Consider the following 26,228-nt stretch of genomic DNA (forward strand, 5'->3'; position numbering starts at 1 on the left):
GCCGTGACTTGCTGCCTGCTTTCTTGCCACCTTTGAGATGACTTTAAACTACTTCCCTCCCTCTCCTGCCCCTCAGATAGGGCAACTGGTGGGGGAGAAGGGGTAGCTTTGCTGGCTAACATTTGGGCCCTGCATCAGTTTCCCCATGTGCTGGCATGGCTCCCTGCCGGCTGTGGGAGAGCTGCCCTCCCTCCTCCCGGTGAGCGTGTCCTGGGTCTGCCCTTCCTGGGGTCCCCTCCTCTCTGGGAGGCAGGAGGAGGGGGGTTAATGTTGATACCCCTGGTTCTGGCTTCTCTCCTGCTCTCACCTTCTGTGGCTGCTGGCAGCGTGAGGACTATCTGCTGCCCACGCCGGGATGCCAGGCATCCCACAGGCATCCCTGAAAAGCTGGGTGCCCACACCGGAGCTCTGAGCTCTGGCTGGAGTCTGCGGGAACCAAGGCATGGCCAAAATAAACCGGAGAGCGAGGTGAAAGTGGGCGCTGGCAAAGGGACCAGGGAGCTCTGCAGATGAAAAGCCAGGAGGTCTGGAGCAAAGTGCCACCAAGGGCTATCGGCTCCCCCGCTGGAGCCTGAGCGGGGTGGCATTTGGTGGCACACAGGGATGGTCCCTGTGGGTGCTGCCGGGCTCTTCCACATGTGCATAATTCATTTTCCTGTGGGGGCAGAGGATAAGCCGTTTCTGTGGCGCTCAGCCCCTCTGAAAAATCTGGCCTGTGTTGCCCTGGGGCTGAGATTGCTGTAATGGAATTGGCTCTCGATAATTAGAGCTGTCCTCTGGCTTCAGAGCCTGCTCTGCCCTGATAACATCTTCCCCTCTGTATCTCCCAGGCCAGCTGGAGTGGGGAAATTTCCTTCCCTCAGGAAGGCAGCTGTGTTGCAGGGGATCTCCGTGCCTGCAGCTGCCCATCAAGGTCGGAGGACTGTGGTGGCACAACTAGGGGCCCTGGTGAAAGCCCAAAGGGGAGCACTGGCCGCTGTGCCTCTGTCCTGCCGGTGCTGGGCACACATCAGGCGAGCGTCCGAGGGTGGGATGGGATGGGTTTCTCTGAACCAGCTCAGGCCTGGGACCAGCTCTGGCTCCAGACCCACTTTGGGCTGGGGCCACGTCTGCTGTAGCGGGTCCAGGGTGGGAGAGGCTTGAGGAAGGTGCCGGGTGCTGCATGTGCAGCCGGGGGAGCTGCATCCCCGCTTGGCCCCTGCCCCGCGGCTCCCGGCAGGTTCCTTCTGGCATGGGGCAGCCAGCAGCATCCCCAGCAGCATCCCCAGCAGCGAGGGGATGGAGGGGCTGGCACGCAGCTTGGTCTCATGTCCCACCATCCCGGGAGTGCCAGCCAGGCCTGGTACCACCAGCTTTGGATGGGTTACAGAACCTGCAGACAATGCGAGGGCTTGACAATGCTGCCGTTATCTGCACATGAGCCGGGGTGGCTGGGGCAGGGCTCCCAGCACAGGCTTGCAAGGGACTGGGGGGGTCTGCAGAGGAGCACAGCTCTGGTGGTGGTCTCTGACCTCTGGCTGCTGGCTGGGACTCTGCAGGGCTGCCTGGGGGTCTCAGCCCCGGCCCCTGCCAAACCAGGTGTCCTGTGCAGGGCCAGATGCTCCCAGTGCAGCCAGTGCTCTGGGAAGCCACCACAGGGGCAGAGCCAGGGCACAGAGCCCATGGCGAGTGCAGAGCTGCTGCTGTGGGGCAGAGGCTGGCCTGGCCTCAGCACCCTGGGCGACCTGAGCACCAGGCACCCAGCTCCAATGCCTGCTCCGGCACTGTGCAGGGGCTCCCGGTCAGGAGGTGGCTGAAACACCGCTGGTGCCTGCAGCATGACCCGGGGTCTCGGCCTCGCTGACACTGAGCAAGCAGGTTTCTGGTGGGAAAGGCCAACACAGCTTCAGGCTGGGGCTGCTGAGATGCGACGGCTGCTAAAACCATCTCTGCTCTGTAAGTGCTGCCGCAGACCCTGCCGGGAGCGCCTGGCTGCGGGGGTGGGGGCTGGGGGTCTTCAAGTGCTTTCACCTCAAGGTCACTGGTTCAAACTCAGCCTGCGGGTAGGGAGCACCGTAAGTGGATGTTATTCCTGATGGATGTGCAAGGGAGGAGGATTGAGGAGAAATTGGTCCGAGGGGTTTTCAGGCTGGTGATTTCAGAGGAACAGACGTCCCTGTTGTTAGAGCTAATTAGCAGCCTCGGTTGGGTGGGCAAGGGGGTCGAACAAACCACGAGGCTGCTGGCTGAGCATCCTTGGCTGCTGTTAGGCTGGGGCCAGGGAGCCACTGCGGACTGGGCTGTGGATCTCTCATTGCTCCCTGCGGGAGATTAACCCACTGTCAAGTACAAAGACAGAGCTTTGGGGGTCTCCGAATCCCCCACACCTCCCAGCAGGTGCTGAGCACACCACTCCTGCTTCTCCCGATGACCCATTCCTGAAGCATGCTGGCTTCGCACCCAAAACGTTTCTCTGGGAGGTGGCGGGCACCCTGATGTCCCACCTCAGGGCTGAGCGGTGCTACAGCTCCCTGTGCTCCAGACTTGGGCTCAAATCTAACTGCATACAAAAATCTGCAAATTTGACTTATACCAGCAGCATTAAAAAAAAAAAAGGGTTAAAAGTATCTCCCTCATGACTCTCCCAGTAGCTGCAGACCTGAGGAAGTAGCTTCTCTCCTTGCAAGGGGCTGCTCTGCCTTGTAACCTCTCTCCCGACTGGAGCTGCGAGCCCCTCTCCAGCCCTGGCAGAGGCTCCACACTCGGGGGAAGTGGGTGACATGGGACCCCCAAAGCTCTGCTGACCAGGGGTGGCTTAAGGCTGGCTCCTGGCCAAGAAACCCCTTCCCTCTGCGTGCGAGAGGTCCTGATACAGGAGTGGGAGAGGGACACAGGCAGACAGGCTAAGAACCAGCTCTCCTGGCACTGGGATCCTTGGAAAAACTTGGCAAAGCCCTGGCTCGTTGAGGGGGGATAGAAAACAACCTGGTGATAGCCACCGTCCCGCTAACCAGAGAGCTGTGGTGGATGGGGAGCCAGCCAAGTCTGGAAGGCAGGGACAGGACCCCTCAGTGCCCCGTGCCCTGAGCACAGAGCAGCTCAGCATTTAGCCCAGGTTTGACATCGACTCCTGCTCGTGGCTGCCAGGGGCTCTGCAAAACTCTGCTGCCTCACACCTCTGCCCCCGCTTCCACCTGCCTGTCACTGGAGGGGCCGTACGATAGCATCTTTCCTCCCTGTTGGCATCCTTCCTCCCCGCTGAGGTGAGCAGGTACCGGTTTTTCACGGGGTGAGGGAGGTTTCCACACCCGTTTGACTCTCACTCCCTCCCCTTCAACCTCTTCCCGTAGGACAGACCCCCACCTCCTCTGTGGCAGCAGCGGGAATCGCCTCCACCACATCCCCCATCCCGCTCCCACCCTCCTCATTTTTCAGCTCAGCTTTGCTTGAAACAATGGCACAGCCTGTGAGCCAGGAATGCTCTGCAGCGTGGTGGAGCAGGGCCTCCTTCCCAATTCATCACTAATGCAGGAACGCCAAGCCCTTCCTGGCTGCAGCGAGCACGAGATAAAAGCTAAAAGAGGCATCAATAATTAAAAACCACTCAGAGCTGGTAAGTGCAAACAGGAGCCAACAGACAGATCGAAGGCAGCACCAGAGAGAGTGTCTCTCAGCTGCCAGGTTGCTCTAAGGGCTCCCACATCTCTTTTGCGGGTGTCCCGCTGGTCCCACCGTGCGGGGTGTCCCAGGCACGGTGGGGAGCGTGGCAGCGTGGGGGCTGCGGGAGGCAGCATGTTGGCTCTGCAGCCCATGCATGGCAGGAGAGACCCCCAGCTCCCATGCCTGCTCTGGGAACATGTGGCTTTACAGAGCAGAGGGGCAGCACTGGGGGCCCGGGGATGGGGACCTGTGGGTTGGCCCCAGCAGCGTGGCTCAGGTGCTGCAGAACCTTGACTTCGAGTACAGCTTTGGCTCAGCTCTTGCTGACTGGCTGCCAGCCCCTTCCCTCAGTTTCCCTTCTCATCTCATGTTCGTTCCAGGGACACAGTCCAGCCAGGATAAGGCTCCTGTTTGTGCCAGCTGCTGGTACAAATGCCCAGGGAAATTAACGTTGTCTGAGGGTGCCAGGAACTCAGCTCCACTCTGTTCAAGGCTTCTCATTCAAGTGAGCAAGTGAAAAGCTGAAAATGGGATGGTTTAGAAACATCACGGTCATCTTTGCTCCCTGCTTCCACAGGCCGAGCAAACTGCTTGACTGAGTCCCAGTAGGGAAAATCTGAATCTTCTAAATCTGCTGACCCTGGTTCCCCCCCCCTCCCCACCCCATAATGGCCCCGCTGACCCAAAACCCCTGCCTGCAAACCCACCACCACCAGCTGAAAAACCCACCCAGGGCTGAGCTTTGCCCACTTGCTTAAACCCAGCGGGCCCTGAACCCACATGGGCCGAAGAGGCAGGTGAAGGGTACGAGTCTGCAAAGAAGGGGGGGACCCCCCCAGAGCAAATGCACCTGCCAAACTGGACATGCAGTGGCTCTGCGCTGTGGGAGCAGGCCCCTTGGATGGAAGCTGGTTGTGTGTGGCTCTTCGCTGCTGACCTGCCTGGCACCTGCATTTGGAAGGGATGGAGCACAGCAGAGGTGAGCAGAGCAGCGAGGAGGGGCACCCGTGAGGGTTTCAGCCCAGCGGCTGGCTGAGAGGCTGTGTGAGCAGGCTTCAGCTGCCCCAAGCACAGCATCTTGGCACCTGGGAGAGACACAATGGTCCCTGCCCTTGGCTGTCCACCATGGAATGCGCTGGGCACGGGATGCTGCGCAAAGGAGGCATGTGGGGAGAGAAACAACTCTACCCACAGCACTGAGGGGACAGAGCCAGGGCTGCCCTTCCTGGCAAGGGCAGGAGGTTGCATGGTGCCATGCTCCAGGCCAGCATTTGCGGAGGGAGCCAAAAGCTCCAGCCATCAAGGTAATTCCAGCAGCAGCACCCTGTTTTGCTTGGATCCGGGTTCCAACAGGGCTCCCGAGTGTCCCAGAGTCCAGGCTTGTGTGGTTTCTCCGCTGGTTACAAACAGAAGGGCTGTTTACAGCACTCCCCTCCCGATCCCGGCATGGATTTCAAACGCCCTCGTCTTTTGGGGCTCTTCCAAGCGCTGCCGTAGGGAGAAGCTGGGCCCCTGGCTGAGCATCCTGCAGCGGGCGGCGGCAGCCGGGGCTGAGGCCAGCTTTGGTGGCTGGTCTGAGCCGCGTCCTCTGCCCTGCACCTTGCATCCTTGTGCCTGGAAGGAGGAGTGGGACCAGCTCCTGTTGCTGCTGCATGCTGAGGGCTGTGGGTGCAAAGGGTTAACTGCGGTTATTTTCTCCCTGGCCCAAGCACACGCTGAAGCAAATTAATCTCTGGGTTACAGGCTGTCCTGCTCCAGGGCCCATGTCAATCATTAATGGAGGGTGATGAAGACATGTGTGACATCCATCATTCCGGGACTGCCTGTTCCAGGCTTACCTGTGTCACTCTCTGAGACAGGAGAGCAGAGAAACTGCCTAAGGAAAAGCAGCAATTTTTGGTAAGGAGTTTTGAAAAATGCTGCAAAACATCTTTCTCAGTCTCTCATTCCCTTGAAACACAATCTGAAATGCTTCCAGCTTTTGCAAAAACACTCCTTAAATAAAAAAAAACACAACCTCCCCCAATAAGGCAACAAACCAAAAATAAATTCTCTAAAACTTTACATTTGGACTAAAATATGTATATTCATAGGTGTAGATATACAATATACACACACGCATATGCGAAAGGAAGGTTTTTCAAGAGCTTTGGAGCCAAGGTGGCAGGCCAGGGGCCATCCCTCCCTGCAGTGCTGGATCTCCCTGGTGAGCCAGCCACGGCTGGGGGGGGCACAGGGGCTGCAGGGGGACTGCTCAGGGCTGGGGGGCTCTGTCCACTGCCACGGGAAGGCCTTCAGTACCTGCCGGGGCACTGTGGGGAGGGGGGCAGTGGCAACAGGCAGCCCTGGGACAGTGTGGGATGGGGAGAGGAGGGACTTTGGTGCCCACCACCTTGCCCCTGCCCCGGCTGCTGCCAGCATGCGGGAAGTAAATAACACAATTAATAAAAGATTAGGATGAAATGTGAGGCATTAAATATTTACCCTCGTGCCTGGCTGTGCAGTGCACAGGTACAGCTGGGTCCTGCAATATTGAAGGCCTGTTCCCCGCGCTCCCAGCCACAAGTGCAGGGGCTTTGCAGCAGGCTGAGGGGGGAGGGGGGCGAGGAGGGCTGGGGGGGACCGGGGGGGGCCCTGGGCGGAGCGGGGGGGCTCTCGGGCCAGAGGCTGCCTGGGGCCGGGGGCTGCCCGGGGCCGCTGGGGAGGGAGACGGCGCCGGGAGAGCGGGGGGCAGGGCCCGACCTCGTCCCACCGGCAGGACTCAGGGGTCGCGGTGCCGGGGCGACCCCGCTGCCCCGGGCCGGGGTGGGCCCCCAGGCAGCCGCTCTGCTCCCCGCGGAGGGGCCGTCCCGGCGGCGAGCCGTGGTGCTCCCGGTCAGCGGCAGCCGCCGGGAAACTCCGCCGAGGGCCTCGGGCCCCGGGGCCGGCCGGGGCTTTCCCCCCCCTCCCCGCGCTGCCGGCCGGGGCAGCCTCGGGGCCAGCGGGGAGCCCGGCCCGGCCCCGCAGCCCCACGTTACTTTGAGTGGCAGCCGGCGGCGCCGCGAGGCCTTGTGGGCCGCGGAGTCCGCCCGCCCCGGCCGCCCGCGCCGGGAGCGCCAGCAGCACGGGGCCGGGCCCGCCCAGAGTTCCGCACCGCCCCCCCGGGCCCCGCGGGCAGCGGCCGGGCCGGACCGGCCGGGCTCGGGCGGAACAGGCGGGACAGGCCCCGCGGCCCCGGCCCGGCGGCGGACGACAGCTCCCAGCGTGCCCCGCGCCGCCGCCGCTCGCGCCGCCGTGGCCCGTTCAGCTCCTCATTGGCCTTCCCGGCGAGTGGCGTCACGAACCCATGTGGGAACGGCGCAGGGGGATTGGCTGGCGCTCCCGTAGCGGTAGCCAATGGCAGCTGCGAACGCCGCCGGGGCGGTGCAGGGGGCTGGTTAAGGTGGAGCGGGGCGGGGGGGGCTGCTGCGCGCTTTCGGCGGGGCTGCGCGTCCCCGAGGCGCGCCCGGTGCCCCTGGCCGGTATCGCCGGGTGGGCGAGGGACCGGGCCCGCGGGACCCTCTGGCCTGATGCTCCCTGCGGCCCCGCGCCCGGCCCGGCGGTGAGCCGGTGTCCCCGCTCCCCGGCGGTGAGCCCACACCCCGGGGGGTCCCCGGCCCGGCTGCCCCCGTTTGTGGTTTCCGTGCCCCCGCGCTGCCCCGGGTCGGGGGAGGGGGGGGGGGCAGGAGCGGTGACTGCGCTCCCGGGGACACGGGGATGCTCCGGGGGCTGCCGGTGCGGCTCCGCGCCCGGCCCTGGGCCAGGGTCCCACGGAACCGCCGCGCCGCGAGTGGGGCCGGGCCGGGGGCCGCAGGGTGGGGGCAGCGCTGGGGGCGGGTGCCCCCCGCCCGGCGCCGCTCGGCCCCTCCCCGGCCCCCCCTCGGTCTCCGGCATCGCTGGGGCAGCGGGGCCGCCGCCTGCCCGGTGCCCCAAGGCGGCGCGGCGAGGCGGCAGCTCCGGTGCTGCCCGTGGGGGCGTCGGGGCCGCTCCCGTCCGGCGGGGACGCGCCACCTTAAGCGGGCGCCGGCGACCGGGGCGGCGGGGCCGGGCGGCAGCTCCGCCAGCCGGGGACCACCGCGGCCCCCGCCGCCGCCTCCCGCCCTGCCCCGGCCCCCATGGGGGGCGAACGGAGACCCCACGGCCGGCGGGCCGCCCGCCCGCCCGACGGCCGCCGCCCCCGCCCCGCCTGAGCCGCCCGGCGCCCCGCCGCCCCCCGCCCCCGCGCCGCCCCCAACGCCCTCCCGCTGCCGCCGTCGAGGCGAGGGACCCCCGCGGAGCCCAGCGGGGGCGGGGGGCGCCGGGGTGCGGGTGCTCACGATGTTTCCGCAGGGACGGCACCCGGTAAGTACCAGGGCGGGCGGGGGGCTCGACGGGACGGGACGGGCGGGGGCAGCGCGGCGGGGCCACAGCCTGCAGCCGGGCCGCCTCTCTCCAGCCCGGGCAGCCCTTCAAGTTCTCGGTCCTGGAGATCTGCGATCGCATCAAGGAGGAATTCCAGTTCCTGCAGGCGCAGTACCACAGGTGCGGGGCGGGGGGCTCGGGGGGCTCGGGGCTCGGGGGGTGGGGGGTCCGGGGAAGGGGCATCCCGGGGAGCCCAGGCACGGCGGGGGACACGGGCGCTGAACCGGGGCAGGGGAGACTGGAGAAAGGGGTCCCCGGGAGGGGGGTGTGGGCTGAGGCGGAGCGTGAAGGTGAGAATCGGGGTGTCAGGTCTCGAGTGGGGGTCCCAAGGGGAGACCACCCCCCCCTTGTTTCCTCCAGCTGAGCTGCGGACGGGGCGACGCGGAGGGGACGGCAGCAGGGCGGGGGGGGTCGGGTGCGCCGTGGGGAGCGGGGCCGGGGGGGGGGGGCAGAACGAGTCCCCCGGGGTCCACTTAAGGGTGGGTGCGGGACCCTCCCGCGGCGCCGGGGATTTGGGGGGAGGAGGGATGGGGCAAGGGGTGGGGGTCCCTCAGTGAAACCCGCGGCCCCTCTTCGCAGCCTGAAGCTGGAATGTGAGAAGCTGGTGAGCGAGAAGACAGAGATGCAGAGACATTATGTCATGGTGAGCCCCCCCTGCCCTGCCCTCTGCCCTGTCCGACCCTCCCCCCACCCTCCCCCCGAGTGCCACCCGCCGCTGAGGTCCTGGGCGCTGGGCTCTGCTCAGAGGGGCCGGGGGGCTCCCCGAGCCCCCCCACCCTGCGGGGTGGGGGTTGGGGGGCTGCCTGGCCCGGCTGCTGGGCTGGGGGTGTGTGAGTTAGGAAGGGGTTAATGGTTATTCCTAGCAACGCTGGCTCTTCTGCCGCTGTCTGCTGCCACTCGGTGCTGCTTGAGCCCAGGAATCCTGCCATAGGTTTTGTCTCTTTTCTTTTCTTTTCTTTTTTTTTTTTTTATTATTTTCCCTTTTTCCATTTGGCTTTTTAAGAGCTCTGTCCCCTCCTCCCAGTCTCTCTCCCAGGGGAGGGGGTGTCTTGGAAGTGACACCCCAAGGCTGGTGTTTTGGGGAGGAGGGGAAGCCGCCTTCAGAATGAGCAGGGCAGGACCCCTCTGTGGTTACCCGTGGGGGGCTAACAGCCCCTGACACCCCACCCCCCACCCCCGCAAGCCCACCCTTCTGCTGGCAGCCCTTGCAGGGGGGTGGCCCCTGGAAGGAAGGGGAAGAGGATGGGAATTGCAGAGCCGGAGCAGCATCCCCCTCTCCTTCAGCATCTGATGTTACCAGCCCCTCTAGGGAAACAGGGACCCCAAGTTTCACCATCCAGAAGGCAAATGGATCCAACTTGGGCAGCCCCGGTGCCCTGGGTGATGCCAGCCCTGGCGGTGAGGCTGGGGGTGTCCTCAGCTTTATTGGCATCGCAGGGCACGGTCCTGTCACCCCACAGCTGGGGTCCCTTCCCACATCCTGGAGGCTCAGGGATTCCCAGAGGTGGGCTGCCGCCTTTGAAGGGGGCTTCGCTGGCAGAAGGCCAGTCCTTTGGTCCTCCCCTTCTCCCCATCCTCAGGGGCATGAGGATGGGGTCTGCTGCTGTCACCGCTACCAGTGAAAGGTGTCACCTGGTGTCATCTTGGCTTTTGCACCGGCACGTGACTGGATGGATGGGCAGCTGCATCGGGGCGTGGGTCTGGGGTCAGAGGGGGGAGGGACAGGCCTGGCCAGGAGGGGATGTGGGGGGCAGTGGGGCTGCATAAGCGAATGCAGAAATGGCAGTATAATCATCACGGGTGCTAAATGGTCCACGTGGTGGGCGCTCCCTGCCTTGTCCAAGCTCATGGCACAGGTGTGAGCTGTTTCTCCTGGGCTGGGGGAGCGAGGACCCTCAGCAGCAGCGGTGGGGTTCGGTGGGGGGCAGTGGGGTGGGCTGGCTGCCGAGCCCCTGCCTGCTGCCGGCCGTTTGCTCTGGGCAGCTCCTAACGCCGCTGTGTTGTGATTTTTTGCTCTCAGTACTATGAGATGTCCTACGGGCTGAACATCGAAATGCACAAGCAGGTAAGTGAGGAGGGGTCCGCGCCAGCAGCGGGGGATGGTGGCAAGAGGCCGAGGACGGAGACTTTGTTGGAAAACGATCTCCCTTGTCTCCGTGTGGGTGTAATGGCCTGGGTAGACGTGGCAGTGCAAGGGGCGAGGGGCTGCCCTGCGGAGGGGCTCGGTGGGTGTCGGGGTGTGCGCTGCTGGGTTCTGGTGGGTGCCTTGGGACAGGGCATCCCCTGGCACTGCGGAGCACCTCGGGGAGCCTGGCCCTGCGCACCCACCTCCCCTGGTTCCCTGAGGCCCAGGGCAGGAGGGAGTGTGGAGGAAACAGCAGAACCTGGAGCCCAGAGGCAAATGGTTTGTCTTTTCTTTTTTCTTTTCTTTTCTTTTCTTTTTTCTTAATCCCCTTTTCCTTTCCTGAAGCCAGAGGAGTGTTTTCACCCTTCCCTGGCTCCCCTTTTGTTCCAGTGTTAATTTGCTTTCCCTCTTCAGATTTATCAATCTAGTCATCGCGGGCTCTCTGCCAGGGAAATTAGTTTGGACCAATGCCTGACAAAGTGGCAAGTCAACTGCCATATTCCTCCAGCTGGCTCAGCCCCTCCGAGTTTGCTCCTTTTGTTAGCAGGGAGAGTCGTAGAGCCCGCGAGCACATTCCTGCCATCCCCATATGCTGGGACCCCGGGTGGGACTGGGACCCCAGGGTGGCCTGAGCCATGCGGGGCTGGGGACTCTGCCTGCAAGGTGACACAGGTGATGGCCAAGCATGGAGGAGGGGGAGCCCTGGCTCAGCCAAGTCCAGCTCCCAGCTCTACAAGGGCAGGAGAGGTCTGGAGGAGGGGGCGTCTCTGCCTCCCGGGGTCCCGTGGTCGGTGTCAGGGCTGGGACCAGTGGGTGACCAGGCTACTGGTGGGCACCGGTGTGCTCCCGGGCACGGGCAGCCTTTGAGTGCAGCAGGTGAACGTTCCCTTTGTTCATTGCCGGCTCTGTGCGGGGGCGGTTTGACCTCTCCGCAAGGCTGTCGGGGATTGTCGGAAATCTGAGATGAGAAAACACTTCAGAGCCACCAACCCCTCCGCCAGTGCCAGGGTGGGTGTGCAATGGGGGGCAGGGAGGGGCTTGGCAAGTTTTCCGAGGCACAGGCTTGCTTGTGGAGAGGCTGGGATGGAAGCCACAGCCCCTTCCCTTGGGAAATGCCGCTTACCCCCACCGTGTGTAACCGCAGGCTGAGGAGAGGATGTGCCAGGTCCTCTGCCTTCCCTCGTTGCCGCTTGCTGGGCAGGAACAGGAGTGCTTGGTGCCTCTGCTCCCCTCCGGAGAGCTGCCGGCTCCGGGGGGCTTCAGCGGGGGGGGAGCTGGGGCCCTTGCTCCAGCCAGGGCAAGCTCCGTGCCTTGCAGGGCTTTACCGGGGCGCTGCAGCGAGGGGCTGAATTTTTTTGTGTGAATTTTGCCTTCCCTTTGGCCTGGAGTCTTGATGTTCGGAGAGAGAGCACGCGGCACGCTGGTGGCCGGCTGCCAGCGCCTGCGGCTGGGCTCTCCATCCCTGCCAGCCTGCCCGCTGGCTGCGAGAGCGGCAGCCCGCAAAGCCGAGATGGGTTTGGGCTGAGCAAAGCCAGCTGGGCTGCGAAAGGACTGACAGCTCAGCGCTCCGCTTGGCCTGGAGCCACGCAGGGATTTAGGAATCGGATTCCCTCCCATGTGCTTATGGGGGGGGGGGAGCGGGGGACCTGACAGCCTGGGAGGGTCCCGCAGCCCTGGGCAGGGTCTTCCCTTGGCAGCAGCTTGGGAAATCCCAGTGGGGACGAGGAGGCAGCAGGATTAAAGCTGAGCTGGGGTGTGGGTGGGGAGGATGCTTGGCTGCCCTCCCTGCTGGAGGGGATGGGACAGGGCTCGGAGCCCTCCCATCCATGGTGATACCTGCTTCTTCTTCCAGGCAGAGATTGTCAAGAGGCTGAGTGCCATCTGCGCCCAGATCGTGCCCTTCCTGACACAGGAGGTAAGGGGGAGGCAGGGGATGTGCACGGAGCTGCTCAGGCTCCTCTGTGGCTCTCAGGAAGGCGTGAACCCGAGTCCAGCCCAAATGATGGGGTGTTCGGGGGTAGGGGGAAAACTTCCAGCTGGGGTGGCTCTGGGCTGCGTGGTCCCTGTGGGCAGGAGCGCAGTGTGACCTCCCAGTGCTCTTCCCTCCCAGCACCAGCAGCAGGTCCTGCAGGCTGTGGAGCGTGCCAAGCAGGTGACCATGGGCGAGCTGAACAGCATCGTCGGGGTGAGTCGTGCTGTCTGGCCGAGGGTGAAGGCTCTTTCCTGCTCGGAGGCTCGGAGGGCACGGTGATGGGCACGGTGACGAGGGAAGCCAGGGTCTGTGCCACTTCACTAAGCCCAGGGCTGGTCCCCTGCGGGGAGAGGGCTCGATAGCCTCTGGGGTCCTCGCTGAGCAGAGCAGGGCAGAGTTGGGATCAGGTCCGCAGCGGGGTGGTCCTCGAGGTGCCGTGGGTGGAAGGGGCAGGTGATGTGACCCGGGCAGCTTCGCTCCCCTCCTTGTCCTCATCCCATTGCGCTTCGCATTGCAGCTCAGGCAGGGAGCTGAGGGGTGCCGGGCATGGCTGCGGCGCTCTCCTCCCGCAGAGAGGACCATTTGCTTTTTCTCTTTCAGCAGCAGCAGCTTCAGCACCTCTCCCACCACGCATCCCCCATCCCGCTGACACCCCACCCCTCCAGCATGCAGCCTTCTAGCCTGAGTGGGGCTGGTGGCACCTCGAGGCTCCTGGCACTCTCAGGGGCATTGATGGCGCAGTCCCAGCTGGCCGCCAAGGAGGACAGAGTGGCCCAGGATGGGGAGAACAGAGGTAAGGGGAAGCACAGCTGGATTAACCCTTGGAAGGCTGGCTGAGTCGGTGCTGGGCAGATGCCCCAGGGGTGCACGGGCAGTGCTGGGAGGGATCCTGCCGCCTGCTCTGCCTGTTTCCAGGGCTCTTCGATGCCTGGCAGCTGCTCCACAGGGCTGGGGGGAGCAGCAAGCACTGTGAATGACAGATCCAGCTAATTAAATGTCTGCAGCCCAGGGAGGCTGGCTCTATTTCTGACCAAGGGAACAGCTGCCAAGCAGTGATGGTGTGTGCTGGTGTGGGGGGCAGCTGTGTGTGCGCCCCAGGTGCTGGGCAGCAGAGCTCCGGGCACATGTGTATGCACACATGGGTCTTCCCACTTCCGTGGGTACTTCCAGTGCGTGATGGTCCCCCCTCCACAAGGCACTGGGAGGGCGTGAGGTCCCCATCACAGAGGAACCCTCTCTGTTTACACCAGGGTTTACACCAGGTAAAGATCTGATGCCTGAAGCCCAGGCTTCACGGGAAAATACAAGGGAAGAGTCACAAGCCCCTGGTAGAAACTCTGAGCCATGGGTCTGGGGCAAGGAATTTAGAGAGCAGAGCCTTGTTGCATGTGCAGGTGCCTTGTAAATAGCAGTAATTCCTCATCCTTATGGGTGCCTTATCCTATCAGCATCACAAAGTGCTTTACAAACATCATCAATATTTAATCATCGTTAAATCAGTGCTCTGAATGCTACTGGCAGGTCTGGGCCAAATTAATACCACCACCCGGCTTTGCTGGTGGATTGTTGCTATTGAAGCACTTACGGAGGAGAAGCCGCTCTGAGCTCCAGTCACCTTCTGCAGAGCATCGGGGGGGTTTGCTGAGGGGAGGATTGAGGCAGGGGCAGGGGGCTCTGGGCCGTGGGGCTGCACTAGGGGCTAGAAACAGGCAGAATCCAGCAGCCGTCGCGATGCTCCTCTGCGGACTCCTCTGGGGAAGGTGCTGGCTACTCTTGATTCCCCAGTTTGGGGCCTGGGAACGCTGCTGGGACAGGACCCAGCAGCAACAGCAAAACTGGGCAGTGGCTTGTTGCATTTTCCTAATGATGCAGTTTTGCCTGTAAGATTTCACGGTGGTGAAAATAGCAGCAGGAATCCATCCGTGCCTGCTTTGTGCCCCTGTACACAGGTGTCTGTGGTTTTAATTCTGTCAGTGTTTCTTTAAGGATGGCCTTCCACCCAAGGAGAAAAACAAACTCCAGAAAGAGGATAAAAGCAGGCTGTGCTGTGCCTGCCCTTAACCCTTAGAGACCCGACTAGCCTGTGCTTGCTTCCAGCGGCAGCTCCTGCTGTGCGCAGCCCCCAGCTGCCCCTTGGCAGGGGTATCCAGCCATGGCAGAGGGCACAAAGACACCCAGAATAATCCCTTTTTTTTTAAAAAAAAAAAAAAAAAAAAAGTGAAATGCTACATATGGCTTGGGTTAATCCCTGGTGCTCTGCCAGTTAGCCAGAGCTGGTGTGGATCAAGCTGAGCGAGGGCTCAAGTGCTGATGGCATGGCAGGGGACCCCATCCCTTTCCCTCCCCTTTCCCTGGCTTCATGGGGACCATAGCCTTGGAGCAGCTGCCCACATGGAGAATCCCTCATCTGACACCCACCTGCCTCCTTTTGCCAGCAGACTGGGACCAGTTTTTTCTCTCCAAATGCTGATGCAACTGTTAGGAGTGAAAAGCAGCCAGGGAGGGCTGCTAGACCCCAGCCCGTAACGCCACGCTTAGGCTTGCAGCAAGCGCCTGGCACTGCTTCCATCAGCTCAGGGAGCTGGACCCATTTTGGTGTGTGTGCAAAAAAGCCTCGGAGGGTTTCCAAGCAGGGCTTTTTAGCAATGGCTTCCTAAGGGAATAGGATGGGTGTGATTCAGGAGGTCTCAGCTGCCTGGCTGTCCCCTCCTGGCAGCCCTGGACCCGTTGCCACATCCAGGGGAGAGATTCCAAAGCTGGAGTGAATTTTTTGTGAGTGGATAGAGGTTCCCCCCCACATCCCTGAGGAAGGCCAATGTGCTCGCCACCTATTAGACATCAGAGAATTCACGCTGTGGTTGGAAAAAGTGGGAAATTGGGTGTGATTTTTCAGCCCGTGCCCTGCAACGCCCCCCTCTCCTCCTTGCCGGGGTCCTTGGGGTGCAGCCTCCGCATTAACAGCCTTCTCCTCTCCTTCCCTTTGCCTCGCTGCCGTGGATCCACCTGGATGCCCCTCCTTGCTGCCACCGGGCTCCAGAGCACACCCTGAGCCGGGTAAGTGGTCCTGGTGGTCCTGGCTCTGGCATCTACAGCGTGTTCCGGGTGGGAGGCAGAGCTGGCTGGGGGTGCTGGGAGGGCTCCCAGGGCCAGCGGTGGGCTTGGTGGTGGGGCAGCTCGGAGCTGGGGCTGGCATTGTGGGCAGGCGCAGGGGCTGCGTCTTGCAGCCAGCTCCCTTGGCAAGCGTTGGCGGTAGGATTTCCAGGAATGTTTTGTTTCCTGACCTTTTCAAAGCAAACAGCCCAGAGGTAGCTGAGCTGTCCTCTGTCTGGTGGCACAGGCGAGGCCAGGCTCCAGCCCAAAGGGAGGCAGCGACAGGGGTCTCGGTATCCGGGGCTGGGTGGGGGTCTCGGGGCTGCCAGGGAGGGGGGGCAGCTCTGCGGGTAGAGCAGGGCCGTGGTGTTCCCTTGTATGCCACAGCCCAGGCACCCTCTCTCCTGCTGGGGGCTTTGGGTCTCCCACTCATTCCTGCCGATGGGTGGGCTCCTTTCCCCCCCTTCCCTCCCCAGCTCAGTGGATCAGGGCAGGGGACGTCTCCCCCTGCCACCAGGAGTCACTTCCAAGGCTGTGCTGGCACACGAGGTGACTGGGGTGATGGGCTCCCAGGACTGGCCTTTCCTGAGTACAGAGGTTGCGAGGGCACGGTGTGGCAAGAGGGTAAGGGCAAGCCATGACGCAGGGGTAGGTGGGGAGAGGGGCTTGGGGGCAGCTCTGCCGTCATCCACAGGGTCCTCGGGAGGCTGGGTCAGGTCTCTGGATTTGAGGAATTTTGGGGTCATCCCTATTTCTCAGCGGAGCCGATTTCCCAAGGGCTAGAAAGAGCCTCTTTCCCAGCCATCCTAAAGGAGGGGGCGGTGACCCACATCCCACTGTGCGTTCCCATCCTTGCTCACCCAGGGCAGAGGGTCCAGCGCTCCTGCTGTTGCCTTGAGCCGCCGGGGTGCGAGCGCACGGGCTCCAGAGCTGCTCCTGCCCCTGAGCTGGCGCCTGCTCCCCTGGCACACGTGTGGTGGTGGCAGTGCCGAAATGCCACCGTGCCTAGGGGGGAACAGAGCTGTGTCTGAGCTCCACAGGGCTGCAGGAGTAAATCCAGCTGTGGGGTGGAGGGTGGGAGCAGCCAAGTGGTGACTGTGGGTGCGTAGGGGTGTAGGGGAGCCCAGGAGCACGTCTGAGCGGAGGGTATAAGACGAAGGGGCTCTGCTTACTGTAACCCTTGTTCCTTTTGCCTTGCTGCCTTGGCTGGGCTGTGTTTGCATCGGGGTTTTGTAGCTGAAGGTTCTGGGCCACCTCAGTTTGGTCTCTGCTGATGCAAAGATCTAAAGGTTGAGGGCTGCTCCCAAAATAACCAGCCCTGCCCTTTTCAAGGAGTCTAGGAAACGCTCTGAACAGGTCTCCTTACCTAAGCCTAGTGCTGCCAGCCCCTCTGCAACCCTTGGCTGCGCCTTCCCCCTTTAAGATACCCCCAGCCCCTGGTATTGAGTCCAGGTCTGTGACTGCCTTCCCAGGCTCGGTGGCTGCAGTAAGCCAGGGCTCAGCTCCTGGTACGGGCAGGGGAAAGAAGGGTTAACGAGCCCCTCCACTGGGGAGCAATTGGCATTGATCTTCGTGGGCTTGCAGTCAGGTGGGAGAGGAGGAGGGAGAGATGGTCGCTGTGTTGTGCAGGATGGATCACCGCTGTGGTCCCAGATATACTGGGGTGCCTCCTCCAGAGATCACCCAGGGGACAGGGAGCATCCTTTCTGCTCCTTCCTTGTATGTGTCAAGGCTTTTAATCCTACTGTGCTGGAAACAGGCGTGTGGGAGCCCGGGGATGGGGCATTTTTTCCCCGACACTGGGCTGCAGAGCAGGTCTGGGGTGGTCTGGGAGCCGTGTCCCAGAAACTGCCCCGGCCCAAGCACCCTGGGTGCTGGGGGAGGCAGGGCAGCCCCCTCCAGTAACCAGTGCAGCCCCGTGTTCCTCTGGTTTGCAGGAGAGCTGGGGGGCTGCAGGTGGGCATTGCCTTGTCATCCTCCAAGCAGTGAGCGTGGGGAGGGGGTTTGAGCCCCCCTTGCAGCTGCTGGCAGCATCTGGGGAAGGGGATGTGTGTCCTGCTCAGCCCCATCCTGCTTCCCAGCCCGCTGACTCCTGCAGCAGCAGGGTTAAGGTGAAGTAAACACGGCTCGATGGGGATTTTCCACTCTGACATGCCTCGCTGTCTCCCGAGGGGGTGGACCTACTCTCCAGCTGCCCTGAGGATGCTGAGCGAGCTGAGGATGCTGCCTTGCTCAGCTCGGCCATCCCTTGCTCCGCTCCGGCTCCACAGAGCCCTGTGTGCCAGCGGCAGGGCCAGGGCACGGCTGCGACTCCTCATCCTCATCCATCCCAGCCCACCAGGGGCTGTTGCCCCGCTGCCCAGTTGCCCACCCCTCTGCTCTGGCGAGGAAGGGGAGCCTGTGGCTTTGGGGTTTGGGGCAGGGCTTTGTTCTTGCCCTCTTCCTCCTGCCCTGCAGCCAGGGAGATGCTTTGCTCCACTGAGGCATGATGGGCTGATGGACCAGCCACACTCTCCCGGGTGGGGGGCTTGGCCAGGTTTGAAAGGTGAGGGGGTGGGCAGGGGAAGGGGTGAGGGCAGCTCGCTTTGGAGTTGTTCTGGGGCCAAACTGGGAAGGCAGGTGATGGCATGTTGGGGCTGCATGTGGGTGAGGCTCTCGGCACCCTAAAAAGTGCATCTGCCTTCTGCCCACATCAGCAGACTGTGGGCAGCCAACCCCCAGGGATGGTCCCCATCCTGCTTCCCTTCTCTCTGCCCTGTCAGAACTGAACAGGTGAATTTGGGCTGGATCTCGGGGATCACGAGGAAACCTCCTCCCCGGCCTTGCTGAAAGCACCAGGCTAAGCCCCGAGTACATTTGGATCTTCAGGGACTCTTGGCCAGGGGTGCCAGTGGGGGGATGCCACAGGTATCTGTGCAGAGGGGGAGAGTGGTGTCTCCCCCTTTAGCCCTGACCCCTGCTTGGTGGGGAAAGGGGACCCCTGCCCTCCCCGGCTGTGGCACAGGGTGCACAGATGGGTGGCTGGGTGCAGCCAGCGGTACTGGGAGCTCTCGCAGAGAGGGGAGCCGTGGCTGGCAGGGCTTTGTGGGGCGTCTGCTGCCCCACCGGCTCACACGCATCCCTCTCCCCATCTCAGAGTGTTTCTGCTTCCCCTCCCGAGAGCCTGCAGGACGAGGTGCGGGCAGGCGGCGCAGGGCTGAAACGAAAGCGGGAGGAGAAGGACCAGCCTGGGCATTACGTGAGTGCACCAAAGAGCGTGGCTGCAGGAGCTGGGGGTGGCTGGGGGGGTCTGTGCCTGCCCTGGGTGCAAAGGGCTGTGATCCTGCGGAAAGAAACAACGAAGCTCTTCAGGGAGGCCCCTCAGCCATGGGGTTGAGTCGCTGTTGGTCCCCACACGTGATGTGCAGGGGAAAATGGGGTCTCTCTGCTGGCTGGGGTGCTGTGGGGCAGAGCCCAGAGCTTGGCGCAGCCCCCCCCCCAGCTCCTGGCTGAGCCTTTCTGGGTTTCTCTCCCCTCGCAGGACAGCGATGGGGACAAGAGTGACTACAACCTGGTGGTGGATGAGGTAAGCCCACAGCCCTGAGGGCATGCTGAAGCCTGCAGGGGTATCCAGCTCAAGCTGTAGCCAACAGGTTTAGGACTCTGGTTCCCGAGCTTTGGGGTTCATTTGGGACTCTGGTTCCTGAGCTTTGGGCTTTGTTAGGCTCTGGGTCGTTGCAGCTGGGCAGGAGCAGCCAGCCAGGACACGAGCCAGCCCCGCTCTGACGTGTTCACGCCAGCCAAGGCTGATTTCGATTTGCAGTGCTCCGGGTGGAAGGCTGTGCCAGCCAGGGCTGAGCTTTGGCAGCCATAGACTTGGCTCCACTTCACAATCCCATTTCAGCCCCTCTCCTCCAGCATCCCTTATGGGGAGGCTGATAAGCTGTGACGAAAGCCCCGGGATGCTGGGCTTGCTGCTGGCAGGTCCTGCTCGTGGAGGAGCAGGCAGGGATGCTGTGCTGCCTTTGGCAGGAGAGCTCGCAGCATCCCCAGCCCTGCCAGCCCCTGTCTGGGGGTCTCCTACAGGGCCTGGCTTCAGGGCAGCCTTGATCTCTGCACGCTGAGCCCTGTCCTGTCTCAGGGCAGGGGTTACACTGAATTTCAGTCTTTTGCAACTAAACCACCAGGCGCTTCTGTTACGACCTTCCCTGACCACCAAGGCAGATGCAGCGGTACTATGTGCCAGCCCCAGCTGTTCTTGGCAGAGATGATGTTTTTGGGGACATCCCTTTTCCTCCCCTGGAAGACTGGAGGGAGGGACAACACACGTGATTTTTTTATTTATTTTTTCCCCCTCTGCCACATCCCAAGAAAATACAAGCCCTGAAAGGAACATCAGCAGGGATTTCTGCAGAAAACGACACTTACCAAAATTGCTCGTCGGTGTAATTGTGGTGATAAAAATCACAGCCCTAATTGAATGGTTATAGGAGTGCAAGAGCTGATGGATGGCCTTGCCTCTGAAAAGCTGTCGAGGGGCTGCCAAGAGACCCTTTTGCACTTCCTTGGGTGTGCTGGTCACCATCCCCGGCTGCTGGCATCCTCTGAATTTGCTGTCGCCTCTAATTTTGTTTGAAGAGAAAAATCAAGGAGGTTTCTCGTTGAGGGGACTGTGGAGCAGAGCTGAGGCTTCCAAGCGGATGCTCCTTGTTAATGCCGCACAGTGGGCGGCAGGATGAGCAGCTCACCCGGTGGGCAGCGGGGAGTAGGTGGGACCCTGATGGTCCCTGCTGGGCTCCGAACCCAGGGGTGGCTCTCCAGGACTCCTGTTTTCCCTGCCCTCCTGTGCAGAGGGACTGAGGTTCCCCGCTCCCTGGAGACCTCTTCTTCCCCCAGGACCCCCCCTCGGAGCCTGGCAGCCCTGGCCGTGCGCCCAGCAGCCGGCTGCTGCTAGCCCGCCGGGAGATGCCCGGGAGCCCTGCCTCCATCGCCTCCAGCCGCAGCACAACACCCCTCAAGCCGAAGGACCAGAGCCTGGTAGGGAGGGATGTGGGCAGCGGGGGCCGCGGGTGGGCAGCAGGGCCATGGCCCTGGGTTTCTCTGTGGCCCCTCTGCCGCAGCCCAAAGGCGGGCGGGCGAGGAGATGCTGCTGGTGCTGAGTGGTCCCCACCACCGACCCCCACAGCGCTGGGGGCAGCGGTCTGTGCCCTTGGAGGGCAGTTAATCGTCTGCTAGGCAGAGCCCTGGCTCTGCAGGTACTTTCCATCCGGCTGCCTGCAGGATTCCCCAGAGCTGCTCATAGCAATCGATTTTTTTTTTTCTTTTTTTTTTCCCCCTTTTTTTTTTTTTTTTTCTCCTTCCTCCTTGCCAAGCACCAGCCTAATGCTCAGATTAAAACATCAGCGTGTGGGAAGGGGGGAGGGATGTTTCTGCCACTCGTCAGCCCTCCCAGGCACCGCAGGGACCCGAGCGCTGCATCCCTGCCATCCCGGGGTCAGGAGCCAGCTGGGGGCCGTGGGGAGCAGCGAGCAGCTCCCCGGCACAATCGGATTAGAGCAGACAAAGCGCCCTGAGCAATCTGCCAGCGCAGCACGTAGCTTTTCTCTGTTATTAATTTTTTTTTTTCTTTGCTGGTGTCGACAAAATCCCCAGGCAGAAAAAGAGGAAGAAATAGGAGAGGCAAGAAAAAAAAAAGAAAGGGATGACATAGCTGTGGGGATGGGAGAGGCTGGTTCGTCTCAGGCATCCTCCTGGTCCTGCTCCACACAGGCTGAGGATGGGGGTGCCCCCACACGGGGGGGGTTGCAGGAGGGAGCAGCCTCCGTGGGGTCTTGCGGGGTGCTGTAGGGGCTCGGGATTGTGGCCGTTTGGGGTGACGTGGAGCTTGCGTCAGGCACTTGCGCCCAAGGAGGAGAGTGGGGACGTGGGGCTCCTTCCCCGCTGGGAGAAGGGTGCGAGGGGTGAAGGAGGCAAGGAGAGGGGATCGGGCCCAGGATGGCCGGGTCCCTGTCCCAGCTCTGTCTGGGAGCGGTGCTCTCAGCGCCCCCCTGCCCTCCTGCATGGTCCGAGGCTGTTAGCAGGCACATGGTGCTGGGCAGCACTCCCGCTGCTGAGGCTGCTCTTCCCTCTGCTCCGCAGACCGACCCTCCAGCCAGCGCTCCCACCTCCAAGCCCTCCTCTTCCTCACCGCCCTGCGACTCCCTGACACCCGGCCCCGGGCCCAGCTCGGCCACCCTGCTCCAGCAGCCCCCCACCAAGGCGCCCGCCACCAACACCATCAGTGAGTGTCCGGGGACAGCGGGGGGGTGTCACGCTCTGCTGGGGACGGTGCTGGGGGGCTGGGGCAAGGAAGGGGAGGCAGGCTGCCCTGTCCCATCAGCAGAGCTGGGGGGCCGTTCTGCTCCATGCAATCAAACAACCACAGCCAATGTATGCACCTACATGCAATTATCGTGTACCCGACTGCCGACGCTTTCCTGATAGGCTCAGACCCACTGGAGGTGTGTCGGTGTGCAGAGCCCTTGGCTGGAGGTGTTCGGGTGGGGGGCAGGTGTTTTGCCTGGAGATCCCCATTTGTCTCTGACGAGTTATCATTTTGGTGCTGCAGCTTCAGGGCTTGGCTGCAGGCGTAGGATGGCTGGCTGAGTGCCGCTGCTGGCACATGGGGATGTGGGAAGCCAGGACGTGGTCAGTCTCATCAGCTGAGGATCTCTGTAGGGGTGAGGGGCTACGTGTGCTGGGGGCTGCAGAGACCCTGGGTGACATCCAGCTGACCCAGGAGCCCCTGTCAATGGCTGCTGGCTTCTGAAAGCACAAGGGAGGGGGATGAGGGCTCGGTAGTGGCTTCTGCGGTGGCTGGTGGTGAACTGGTCGCACCCTTTTTCCTGCCTGTTTCCTTGAGGACATTTAGGGAAGCCTTGGGAAGGGACCCCTGGAACAGCTTGGCTACTGTCTAGCCAAAGGGACCAGAAGGTGATGGGAGGAGGACCGTTAGCCCAAGGGAGAAATAGAGCCAGGACTGGAGATATTAAGCCCATGTCTGGGCTAGAAAATGACAGCGCTTTAGCAAAAATTGAATTGGAATTGATTTCAATAAACCATTGAGACCCTGGAGGTAGAGCTGCTTAGCCACCAACTGCAGGTGCCTTGGGCTGGCCAAGGCTGCCAGGGCACTGGCAGTGGAGACAAGGGTTGCTGGGGGTTAGCACCTGGTCCATGTTGCATCCTTTGGAAGGACAGAGCCATCTGATCTCCCGTGCTGCGTCTGCATCCCCGTCTGTGACTCGTGGGACTCAGGGGCTGCCCCTCTCCTTTGGTCTTTGGCTCCCAGTCCATCACCTGCCTGTCCTCCTCCCGATCCACTGGGGCCGGGGCAGAGATGACGCTGCCTCTCGCTGCCTGGCTTCTGCCAGGTGCCCTTCTCCCTTGGGTGCTGCTCGCTCACACCAGCCGGCCAGGGGCCAGCGAGTGGGTCTCTCCTTGCGCAGCTCTCCGCAGCCCGCTGAGCATGTCCAGCCCCTACACGTCCTCCTTCGGGATGGTGCCTCACGCTACCCTCAACGGGGACCTCCAGCCCCCCAGCATGTACATGGGCATCCACCTCTCACCGCAGGTCAGCAGCGCCGTGATGTACGGCCAGTCCCCCATGGTAAGTCCCCCAGTCTGCTGGCACGCGTTGGCTCTGCTGCTGTCCCCTGCTGCCCTGGGCACACGCTGCCCCTGATGTGCGATGGGCTGGAGTCGGGGGGCGCAGCCACAGGAAAGGCTCCCTTTCGGAGGGGTGCGGGGTGCGAGGCTGCAGCGTGCTTGGAAACCCCCCCTCCCCAGTCCCACTGGTGTGCTGCTGGGTCTGTGGGAGCCTGTTGTGGGGTTTGTCACTTGTGTGTGGAGGAAATAGCCAGCAGGGACCTTGCCCAGAGCTGGGCTGCTGTGGTACGTGGGGAAAGGCAAGAGCCCCCCTGTGGTGTCCCCTCCTTTGCTGGTCACAGGCTTTTTGCTTTGTGCAGGTGGCTTTTGAGTCGCACCCTCACCTGAGGGCTTCGACCATCTCTTCTTCGCTCTCAACCATCCCCGGAGGGAAACCGTAAGCGTGGCCACAGATGTGGGGCTGCAGGAGGGTGGGCAGCAGGGGGCCAAGCTGGGCAGCACAGGGTGGGCACAGGGGGGGATGGGGGATCTTTCTTCTCCAGGGCTTATTTCTACACCCCTCAGGTGTAGGGCAGAGCGAGGCCTGGCTGGTGTTTCTCTCCACTTCTGAGTCCAACGCTGTCGTTTCATTCCGGGCAGCTGGTGATAACAAGGAGCTGATTAATTATATCCCTCATTAGCCAGAGCGCACCGGACACCTTCCACCTGGCTCAAGTGTGGCTAATGGGAGAGGTCAGCTCCTGCACTCGGGCATCATGCCGGGATCCTTCAGTCCTTTCTTCTGCTCCCTCCCAGCGCCTACTCCTTCCACGTCAGCGCTGACGGGCAGATGCAGCCAGTGCCTTTCCCACCCGACGCCCTCATCGGCTCTGGCATTCCCCGCCACGCGCGGCAGCTGCACACCCTGACCCACGGCGAGGTGGTCTGCGCCGTCACCATCAGCAACTCCACGCGACACGTCTACACCGGGGGCAAGGGCTGCGTGAAGGTGTGGGACGTGGGGCAGCCGGGCACCAAGACGGCCGTGGCTCAGCTGGACTGCTTGGTAAGGAGAAGGAACAGTGGGTTTGTTTTGTGGGAGCTGGGAAGGGGAATCCGCCCCTGTTACAGTGGAAGTTCTTTCATGTCTGCAGTGAGAACGGGAGATCTGTTTCCCATACCCTCCACGAACCGATCACTACTGCTTCCCTCACCCCCTTCCCTGGAATCTCAATTCAGAACTGCAACAACTGCAGCTGAAATTGAGGAGTGGGGGAAAATGGTTTAGTGCTTGGAGCTGTGGGCTGGTGGGGTGGCCTCCCAGCTGCCCCAGGTCTCCTCCAGGACCGGCCGTGCCTGTTGAGCAGGGACACGGGGGTGAGGGTGTCCCCGAGGCTGGTCTTAGGGCAGTGACAAACTGAGGGTCTCCTGTGCGGGCTGGCTGGGGCGACCACTCTGGGCATGGGATGGGGTGGGGGTGGGGGGCACAGCCCCCTCTGCCCCAGCCCTGCTGTCCTGGGTGGGGGGAGAGCTGGGGGGTCTGCCCAGTGCTGCTGCCCCTGCCCGCAGGATGAGCTGGTGGCCCTGGGGTGACCAGGCGGTCTAGGGTGGGTGCAGAGGGGCTGGAGGTGAAGGGGTTAACGGGGTCCTCTCTCCTGCACCCCAGAACCGAGACAACTACATCCGCTCCTGCAAGCTGCTGCCCGATGGCCGGAGCCTGATCGTGGGGGGGGAGGCCAGCACCCTCTCCATCTGGGACCTGGCGGCCCCCACGCCCCGCATCAAGGCTGAGCTCACCTCCTCCGCCCCCGCCTGCTACGCCCTGGCCATCAGCCCCGACGCCAAAGTCTGCTTCTCCTGCTGCAGCGACGGCAACATCGTGGTGTGGGACCTGCAGAACCAGACCATGGTGAGGTGAGCTGGGGGCTGGTGGCAGGGCGGGAACCTGGGGGGGGGGGCTGGCATTTTGGGTGCTGACAGCCGTGCCCCCTCCCTCTCCATCCCCCTCTCCCCCAGGCAGTTTCAGGGCCACACGGACGGTGCCAGCTGCATCGACATCTCCAACGATGGCACCAAGCTGTGGACGGGGGGGCTGGACAACACGGTGCGGTGCTGGGACCTGCGGGAGGGGTGTCAGCTGCAGCAGCACGACTTCAGCTCCCAGGTAGGGGCTGGGGTCCACGGAGTGCCCCACGGGGCCGGCTGGGACCTGACCCCCTGGGGCTGACCCCCACGTCTCCCCTCAGATCTTCTCCCTGGGTTACTGCCCGACGGGAGAGTGGCTGGCGGTGGGGATGGAGAGCAGCAACGTGGAGATCCTGCACGTCACCAAACCGGACAAGTACCAGCTGCACCTCCACGAGAGCTGCGTCCTCTCCCTCAAATTCGCCTCCTGCGGTAGGTGAACGCCACGGTTCTGCCTGGGCTGGGGGAAGCCTGGCGGCTCATCTTTGTGTCCCCCACCCTGCTCAGCTCCCCTGAACCGAGTCCCCAGTGCTGACCCCCTGTGTCTCCTGCCCCAGGGAAGTGGTTCGTGAGCACGGGGAAGGACAACCTGCTCAACGCCTGGCGGACGCCCTACGGAGCCAGCATCTTCCAGGTGCCAGGGGCATTTGGACAGGGGGGTGATGGTGGCTTCATCCACCAGTGCCGTCCTCACCGCCCGCCTCTCACGTTCAGTCTAAAGAGTCCTCGTCGGTGCTGAGCTGTGACATCTCCATCAATGACAAATTCATCGTTACGGGCTCTGGTGACAAGAAGGCCACAGTGTACGAGGTGGTGTACTGAGGCCCTAGCCGTCCCCGTCCCTCCTCCATCAGGGAAGGACACCCAAGGCTCCTGGAGCTGGACCAGCCCCCCCCCACAGCCCTCCTCTCCCTCCTGCTCTCCTTCCAGCTGTCAAAACAACCCTGGGCCACCGGTTCCTGCCCGACACGGGGCAGAGGTGAAGGGGAGAGCAGGGGGGGTGTTTGCTGTGGACAGCCCCCACCCCCGCCCCCCACCCCCAGCCCTGGGCAGGGGCTGCTCTTTGCTCCGACCACCTGCCCGGCAAGGCTGGAGGGGTGCTGGGAGGCAACGCAAGGCCAAGAGCGCCTGAGATGTTGTCCCTCCTGAAATCCTGCTACTGATGTAATAGCGCCCATTTTCTGCTGAAAAACAGCTGTAAATTATCAGTAAAGAAATGTATTTAACTGTGCTTTCAATTCTTACTAATAAAAAGGAACAAACGAGGGGCTGGTTTGGTGGTGGACCAATGGAAACCCAGCCCTGGGGAGCTGCTCCCCAGCTCCAGTTCCCCTGGGATGGGGGGAGCTGGGGCTCAGCCCGCTCTGGCGGTGGCAGTTGGGGTGTAAAGCCCAGCGATGGGGGGGACAGAAC

The 26,228-nt window shown here is 62.6% G+C and overlaps 2 protein-coding genes across 4 annotated transcripts; one reads left to right on the forward strand and one right to left on the reverse strand.

Moving 5' to 3' along the window:
- Positions 1-4,347: 4,347 nt before the first annotated feature.
- LOC130147633 (collagen alpha-1(I) chain-like) lies at positions 4,348-6,966 on the reverse strand. Its single transcript, XM_056335073.1, has 3 exons — positions 6,959-6,966; positions 6,124-6,901; positions 4,348-5,301 (listed from the first exon to the last, which is right to left on the reverse strand). The coding sequence occupies exons 1-3, from the start codon at positions 6,964-6,966 to the stop codon at positions 5,059-5,061; spliced, it is 1,029 nt and encodes a 342-aa protein (XP_056191048.1). The 3' UTR covers positions 4,348-5,058.
- Positions 6,967-7,342: 376 nt separating this feature from the next.
- Positions 7,343-26,046, forward strand: TLE2 (TLE family member 2, transcriptional corepressor). Of its 3 annotated transcripts, none has more exons than XM_056336411.1 (20): positions 7,343-7,998; positions 8,093-8,178; positions 8,638-8,701; positions 10,079-10,123; positions 12,036-12,098; positions 12,294-12,368; positions 12,759-12,948; positions 15,193-15,257; positions 18,382-18,483; positions 18,766-18,810; positions 20,121-20,261; positions 21,363-21,504; positions 22,637-22,872; positions 23,231-23,307; positions 23,667-23,916; positions 24,517-24,764; positions 24,867-25,014; positions 25,097-25,247; positions 25,373-25,449; positions 25,530-26,046. In XM_056336411.1, the coding sequence occupies exons 1-20, from the start codon at positions 7,375-7,377 to the stop codon at positions 25,635-25,637; spliced, it is 2,937 nt and encodes a 978-aa protein (XP_056192386.1). In that variant the 5' UTR covers positions 7,343-7,374; the 3' UTR covers positions 25,638-26,046. The 3 variants fall into 3 exon arrangements, with proteins under 3 accessions (XP_056192386.1, XP_056192385.1, XP_056192387.1); XM_056336410.1 differs by having other exon boundaries at positions 7,344-7,998; positions 12,756-12,948; XM_056336412.1 differs by having other exon boundaries at positions 7,346-7,998; positions 12,756-12,948; positions 22,712-22,872.
- Positions 26,047-26,228: the final 182 nt, after the last annotated feature.

The sequence above is a fragment of the Falco biarmicus genome, chromosome 4, assembly GCF_023638135.1.
Source record: "Falco biarmicus isolate bFalBia1 chromosome 4, bFalBia1.pri, whole genome shotgun sequence".
NCBI lineage: Eukaryota > Metazoa > Chordata > Aves > Falconiformes > Falconidae > Falco > Falco biarmicus.

Bases quoted from the DNA above. Each gene is read 5' to 3' on its own strand.
- LOC130147633 (XM_056335073.1), bottom strand. The intron at 5,302-6,123 runs GTAAATATTTAA...TTGCACCCACAG, and splicing joins CTGCACAGCCAGGCACGAGG to CCCTCAGCATGCAGCAGCAA.
- TLE2 (XM_056336410.1), top strand. From the start codon at position 7,375: ATGCTCCGGGGGCTGCCGGTGCGGCTCCGCGCCCGGCCCTGGGCCAGG. The intron at 8,179-8,637 runs GTGCGGGGCGGG...CCCTCTTCGCAG, and splicing joins CTGCAGGCGCAGTACCACAG to CCTGAAGCTGGAATGTGAGA. The intron at 25,248-25,372 runs GTAGGTGAACGC...CTCCTGCCCCAG, and splicing joins CCTCAAATTCGCCTCCTGCG to GGAAGTGGTTCGTGAGCACG.